At 39.7% G+C, this 7511-nt stretch overlaps 1 protein-coding gene across 1 annotated transcript in view; it reads left to right on the top strand.

Moving 5' to 3' along the window:
- Nucleotides 1-155: 155 nt before the first annotated feature.
- LTN1 (listerin E3 ubiquitin protein ligase 1) overlaps nt 156-7511 on the top strand; it is a 30927-nt gene continuing 23571 nt past the window's right edge. Inside the window, exons 1-8 of the mRNA XM_085073470.1 lie at nt 156-280; nt 1897-2100; nt 2410-2508; nt 3178-3408; nt 4387-4439; nt 4858-5038; nt 5784-5957; nt 7055-7245. Of these exons, the coding sequence (XP_084929596.1) occupies nt 239-280; nt 1897-2100; nt 2410-2508; nt 3178-3408; nt 4387-4439; nt 4858-5038; nt 5784-5957; nt 7055-7245 (1175 nt within the window). The 5' untranslated portion in view covers nt 156-238. The remainder of the gene's footprint in view (nt 281-1896; nt 2101-2409; nt 2509-3177; nt 3409-4386; nt 4440-4857; nt 5039-5783; nt 5958-7054; nt 7246-7511) is intronic.

Below are 7511 nucleotides of genomic sequence, written 5' to 3'. Positions count from 1 at the left end.
TGAGAGTGTAAGGGTAAGTGTACAAGAGCGCCGCAGCAACGCGAAGGCCCCATGGGACGCTCGAAACCTAAGTTCGACGGATTTACTTTTTTCCATTAAGAATGTTGCCTTTACGGCCTGTCCCAGCAGGTTGCTCCCGCCCCGCGCGCCCCCTGGCACCGCCCCTCTGCCCGCGGGCGCCGCCCCGGAAGTGTCGCTGCCCGCCGTGGCTCCGGCCGGTCCCGGTGCCGCCGCCGCCATGGGGGGCAAGAGCAAGCAGCGAACCAAGGGCAACCTGCGGGTGAGCGCGGCCCGCGGGGCCGAAGAGGGCGGCGGGGCCGGGCCCAGGCCTCGGGGGCTCGCGGTGCCTGCATCTCCGTGTGCCCTGGGCGGGGGGCGGCGGGCCGCCGGAGCCCGGCTGCCGCGGCGGGGCGGCGCGATCTTCGGGCCCGGTTGCGGTAGCTGGGGCCGGGCCCGGGCCACCTCTTGGCCTGGGCCGTGCTGTCGGGGAGTGTGACTGCTGCTACCGTGGTGTCGGTACGGAGAGGGCAGCGTGCGAGGACGTAACTGCAAAATCACCGGGGTGTAGGTTCAGCAAGGTACCGGTGGAACGTTCGGTGTGTTTTGCTGTGCAGGGTCTTAGAACACGCTCTTGCCCCAAGACCATAGGCGTTGTGATATCTGTCCTATCACTCAGGATGTAGGAGAAGCCTTGTGTTCAGGGTCCCTAATGCCTCCCCGGATTTAGAGAAGACTAGGGAACTCAAAGCGGCATGTCCTTAATAGTTGAGGGCTCACATGCAGAAAAGGTGATTTAAACCCCACAAACTCACAAAACTGCTGTCGTTAGGAAATAAAAGGTATTTGGATTATGAGATGTCCCAGAGGACATTAAAGTATCAGTCAGTTTTGGGGTTGTCTTCCCAAAAGAGTGTGGTTGAAACAAACCTTGAGCCATTGATACAGTGAAGAACTAGAGTGAGCTCGAATAGATGTTGAGGTCCAGAACACACACTGTAATACTAATAGGATGGTATTTATTATACTGTGTTACATACGTGTGCTTTTGCTCCAAATAATTTTTGGCCCGTTTGTTGTTGGGAGAATCCTTTGTTTTGTCTATGTGTTTTTATTTGTTCAGAGATACAAAGAGCATTTCCTGGGAGCTGTATTGGCCCATGATTAGAACTAGGAAGACCAGAAGTAGTGAAGGAGGATAAATAGTTTCTTAATAAATTGTTTGCTTACAGAAGGACTTTTCTGTTAGGCTTTTTGTATGGCAAAAAAGCAATAAAAGCAATAAAATTTTCTGTAAGTATTCACGGATTGTGAGAAAAGAGAATGCTGATTTACAGAATCATAGACTAGAATCAAAGAAAGTTTTGTGTTGGAAAGGACCTTAAAGCTCATCTAGTCCCACCCCCTGCCATGGGCAGGGACATCTTCCACTGGACCAGGTTGCTCCAAGTCCCATCCAGCCTGGCCTTGAACACTTCCAGGGATGGGGCAGCCACAGCTTCTGTGGGCAACCTGTGCCCAGGGCCTCACCACCCTCACAACCAAGAATTTAATATCTAATAAATCATTCCCTCTTGTCTTATCACTACATTTCCTGATGAAGAGTTCCTCTCTCCAGCTTCCTTGCAGGCTCCCTTCAGATACTGGAAGGATGTTATGAGGGCTCCCCAGAGCCTTTTCTGGGCTGAACAACCCCAACTTTCTCAGCCTGCTCCAGAAGGGAAGAATCATTTTCTGGGTCAAACTTCTGTTTTTAAAGCACAAGTGGACTTTTCTTTGTGAGACTTTGTTTTAATTAGAAGGTTAACTATACAGTACAAATAGCATCATCATTTCAAATGCATGATGTGTGCAAAATAAAATTAAATAGGTAATTGACTGTTCCTTTTTTTTTGGCAGCCTTCTAGCAGTGGCCGAGCTGCAGAGCTCCTTGCCAAAGAACGTGGAACAGTGCCTGGGTTTATTGGCTTTGGAACATCTCAGAGTGATCTAGGATATGTTCCGGCAATTCAAGGAGCAGAGGAAATAGACAGCCTTGTGGATGCTGATTTCCGAATGGTGTTGAGAAAACTTTCTAAGAGGGATATCACAACCAAGTTAAAAGTAGGTGTATTCGTTGTACCCCATATTTTTTTTTTAATCAGAAAATAATACGTTTTTCTTAAGGATAGAAGAAGATGTGAAGGTAGCTAATACTAGTTTCACTTTCGTAGATTTGCTAGGACTGGAATCCAGAAGATATCTTGGATAACCTGTAGCAAGGTCCATCATGCAATTATCTCTATAGATGCTCAATTGCAAGAAATGAATTGATTTTTGAAAAAGGGAGTTGCAATTTCAGATACAAACTGGTAAATTACAGGACATATCTACCCGACTTCTTAAGTCATGCTCTTGATATTTTGATTTTAGGCTATGCAAGAGTTCGGGACAATGTGCAAGGAAAGAGAAGCTGAAGTTGTTAAAGGTGTGCTTCCTTACTGGCCAAGAATTTATTGTAAAATTTCACTAGTAAGTATTGAAGTATTTAAATTAAAAACTTTCCTGTATACTTCCTGTGACCACCTCTAAGGTTGTCTGTTGACATATCTGCCTTTGTTGGAATTACTGACTTGTTCTAGGAAAAACCTGAAGTTGAAGGAAAGTACTGTCTTTTGTGGAGATGTTTCAGTGCTGGCAGTGGGTGGAATCTTGAGCTGTTGATGTCTGGGCTGTACTTGCTTGATACCTGTTAGACCTTTATGTTCAAAAGATGGTAATGTATTTCTTAGGAAAAGTTCAAGAAAGTCATGATAAGGATAATGGTGCACAGTTTTATGGTAGTTCTAATTCAAAAGATGTCTTCAAGGCTTCCTGTTTCTCCTGCCTCTTGTCTGTCTGTTAAATGTTTGTATAAAGTGGAAACAAAACCTGTAGTTAGGGGTATTGGGAAAAGGTTACAATTCTGAGTGTACAACAGTTTAGGAATGTGATGCTACTAAATTAGGATGCTCCCCATACCTTGGGATACGGAAACATTTTAGTTGGTGGTGTGTATTTTCAAATGTATGTAGTCTATAATTCATTGCAAATGTGGCTTTTTAATCAGCACTTTTGCTTTGCAGTACCTGACATCAGAGGTACATTTCTGAAACCAATAAACCTTTCTCTTTTTTTTCTTCCTTTTTTTTTGTTTAACAGGATCATGATCGCCGTGTTCGAGAAGCAACTCAGCAATCTTTTGAGCAACTGATTCTTAAAGTGAAAAAACACTTAGCTCCTTACTTAAAAAGTATCATGGGCTACTGGCTGATTGCTCAGTGTGATACTTACTTGCCTGCTGCTTCTGCTGCAAAAGTAGCTTTTGAAAAAGCTTTTCCTTCAAGCAAACAACCTGAAGCCTTAGTATTCTGTAAGGATGAAATTCTTAATGTGAGTTTATACTTCCATATTTCTTTAAGGCTTTGTACATATCAAGTTTTATTGTAAGTTTGAAACTCATCCTGCCCCCATCTATTCTTTATGATTAAATTTATTTCTCACCTGAAACTTTGCTTCTATGAAGATAATCGTAGAATGGTTTGTGTTGTGTTGGAAAGGACTTTAAAGATCACCCAATTCCACTGGCTGCCGTGGGCAGGAACACCTTCCACTAGACCAAGTTGCTGCAAGCCCCATCCAAGCTGGCCTTGAATGCTGCTAGGGATGAGGCAGCCACAGCTTCTCTGGACAACCTGTGCCAGGGCCTCACCACCCTCAAAGGGAAGAATTTCTTCTGTAAAGAAATATAAAAATGAAGAAGAATAAAGAATGCAGAGAAAAAAAAATATACTCAGTTTTTTTGGACATGAGTTGAGAATGACTAGAACCAGAGGAATGAATGGTGAATTTCCTTGTGTGCATTCCTATGTAATGATGCTCAGTCAACACATAATGTGCCTGACAGAGGGAATAATGATGTTGGAGTAGTTTAGCTGCAGTGAAAAAGGAATAAAGAATGCTGAGCAGCATTTCAGCATCTACAAGTTTACTTCTGACCAAGGTGAATGCTCTTCTGCCAGTCAGATATGATAGTGAATTGACTGAATTAAAAAAAGGTAAAATATTGCATTTCTGCCCATCAAACTATTTTGGTTTGTCTCAGTTGGGCTTGCTTTTAGCAGAAGCACATTGGCATGGGGCTGCAGCTTACTATTATGAAGATTTATTTCAAACAGTACCACAGCTACTGTGTTCAACATGAGTCTAATTACTTTTTTGTTCACTAGCATGTCTAAAAATATTAGAAAGACAATTCAGAGGCTGTGTAATTTTATTGTGGGTCTCTTTCTGAATAATGTATGGACTATATTGTTCACATATAAACATCAAATTTCTTTGTGTTTGTATGTGTTGTTTTTTCTCCCATAGGTACTTCAAGATCACCTTCTGAAAGAAACAGCTGATACACTCAGTGACCCTCAGTATGTTTTCCTGCTTTAATGTGTACTTAAGTCTTGGTCTGTGTTGGGTTCTCTGTCCCTGGTGGTAGTGGATTTAGTTTTGTTTCAAGAGACAGCATAATTATTTGGGTCCAGATCCCAGCAACTTTGTTTGGGACTTAAGTATAAATGGTTTTGAAAATATTATCAGTTACCTAATTCTTGTTTCAGAATATGCTTAAGAATAGCATTTGTGAGTTGTTGGAAGATGAGATGACTGGAAACTCTTTTTTCTAACACTTTAATTTTGAACCTATAGAAAGTTTATGTGTTTACATTGCTGGCACCTAAAATCAAAAGAAGAAGAAAAAAAAAAGAGAGTTTAATTTAGAAAAACTGGGGATGCCTACTGGTTTATTTGTGGTTCACTTAAATTTTTTTGTTTGTTTTGCTTTCTGAGAACTGTACCAGAAGAAGAAAGGGAAGCCAAATTTTTCCGGATTCTGACCTGTTCCTTGTTAGCTTTAAAAAAGTTGCTCAGCATGTTGCCAAAGAAAGAGATGCATTCATTGGAGGAAAAGTTAATGTCACTTCTGTCCCAAAACAAATTTTGGAAATACAGCAAACACAATGTCTCACAGGTGACTTTTTGATTTCTTCTTTATTTTGGTTTTTGTTAAAGGTAATACACTTAAGGAAGTATAAGTTACTTGTATTCTACAAGAATGAACTTTGTGCTTTGCTTATGTTTGAAACAGCCTTTGGGTTTCTAGGTAGATGCCAGAAAGGCTAAAGAGACTGTTCAGTTAACATAATTGTAAATCTTTCTGATCTAGGACTAATATCTGACCAGACTTAATGTTAAAAAACAACCCCAAACCCACTATAGACAATGTTGCTTGGAAATTTGTCCAGGCGGCTAAATTTTTATTTCCATGTCATCATTATCTACTTGGCAATCTGTTGTAATGTAAAATTCATGTAAAAGGTACAGACTCTGTCAACTTACCACGTGTTCTTGGTGCTTTGGGATTTTCATTTTTTACATCATTTTACTGGTCTTTAGTCTGCCAAGACTAGCAGTGCATAGAGTGATGAATTCATGCAATAGTATTTTGTTTAAAAGTTTTGTGTTGCTTTTGTGAAAAAATGCCTTTTGAGAAGTATATAAAAATACAACTTTTGATAAGCATTTTATCACTAAACAAATTACTTTAAAATATTTGATAAGCGTGTTTAATAACGGCTATATTTCCCTTCATTTTTAATAATACTTAAACTTCTGTTGATACGATAAAATATGGGGATGACATGTTGTCTTTAAAAGGAATCTTGTAAACTACATGTAGTAACAGATTCTGTTTTTTTTTCTGTGGCCTCTGTCAGGTTCGCTCAGCTTTCTTTGAGCTGATTTCTGCTTTTTGCCAGCACTTGCCTGAGGTGGTGAAAGCTGAAGCACCAAGAGTTTGTCCTGCGGTTCTTCTCAGCATTGATGACAGCGATGCCGTGGTGTGTCCTGCTCTTTGGGAATCAGTGCTTTATACTGTCACCACAATTGAGGTAATGTGGGAAGCCTAAGGGGCAGATATTTTCCTCAAATTTAACTTTTCACCAAGTGTTGCTGTTCTCTGTGTAGAATTAAGAAGAAAGGCTTCACTGGGTTTTTTTTATGATTGATAACAGGTGCTCCTCAAGGCTACATCCTCCTTCTTTCAGTGTAATTTTCAATTATACCATGCCTAGCATATCTGAAAATGGGAGTTGTTTTATGAATTTAATTGAATTGAACTCTGAAACCTTTCATTAAATGTAGTTACTAGTAAATAAAGTAATGCTTAAAACCTTTTTCTTTGTTAAAGACAGTTACAAAAATGACCTGCAGTGCATTTCTGGTTTGTTTGTTACCCCTTCAAATGTAAGGGTTCTATAGCTTTTTCTTTTTTTTTTCCCCCTTAATTTTAGGTGAAACACTAGCTTTGAATTTATTAGCAGGATGAGGTGTTGCTGTAGGAATTTGTTAGCAGGATGAGGTGTTGCCATAGCCTGGGATGCTTTGAGGGTTTAATGCTGCAGATCTCTTTTGTAACTGCTGGAATAAACTGTAACAAATTTTTTGTGGAAAAAAAAAAAACCTAGACAGTCTTTGTTGAGCTTGTTATAAATATAGGTATCTGGAACTCTAATAAATGTAGTATAAATAAATGTTATAGATCAGATGACAAAAAATTTTGAGGAGGCGAAAGTGCCAAAGCATTTTGTAATCATAAGAATTTTTTTAGGTTAGTGATATTTCTGAAGTCAGTCACTGGCTGGTCTTGATAATGAGAACTTAAGTACAGGACTACTTACTGTAGTGATTTTTATGACGCATCATGAAAGTATTATTAAAGAGAAACCCTTAATTGCAGTTGGCTGGCAAGGAAGGTCAATTGATTTTAAACAATGCAGAAGTAGTTTTATCACGTTAACTTCTTAAATTCACAGGCTGAAATAGGAAGAAAGTGATGTTAAAGAATACTGGCAAGTGAGTAACTTAATTTAAATTCCACAATAACTTGTTTCAGCTATAATACAGGGAGATATGTTAAATGGCTAGTTTGGAGTTCTGAGGTAATATATTCTTGTCTAATTTATAGTAAGTGAATTTCTTTCTGTAGGACTGTTGGAGTCATGTAAATGCCAGGAAGGGAGTTCTGCCAAAGCTTTGGACAGTGCTTCGAGAAGGTGGGCGAGGATTAGCTACTGTTATCTACCCAAACCTCCTGCCTTTCATTAGCAAGGTGCCTCCTGGCGTTGTGGAACCAAAGCTGGAATACTTCAGAGTTTTTTTCAGCTCTATAATTCAAGGGTATGAGCCACAATTTTATTTATTTTGGAATCAGTCTCTTTTACCTTTTTAAATAAACTGATCTTTAAGCATTTAAAGAGGAATGAAAATGATACTTTAAAAATTCTTTTCAATATCCAACACTGGAGTCAGTCCTTTTTGGCTGTTCCTGTCATCTTAAACCTTCAGCTTTCTTTTTCATTTTATTACACCTTCCTTACATAAAGCATTCCTATCTTTCCTTGTATATAGCTTTGTATATAGCTATATATACTTCACTGTATATA

Source organism: Lichenostomus cassidix, chromosome 1, assembly GCF_008360975.1.
Source record: "Lichenostomus cassidix isolate B80296 chromosome 1, HeHo_3.0, whole genome shotgun sequence".
Classification (NCBI taxonomy): Eukaryota; Metazoa; Chordata; class Aves; order Passeriformes; family Meliphagidae; genus Lichenostomus; species Lichenostomus cassidix.
The sequence above is the reverse complement of the archived record's forward strand: the minus strand, read 5'-3'. Positions and strand labels throughout refer to the sequence as shown.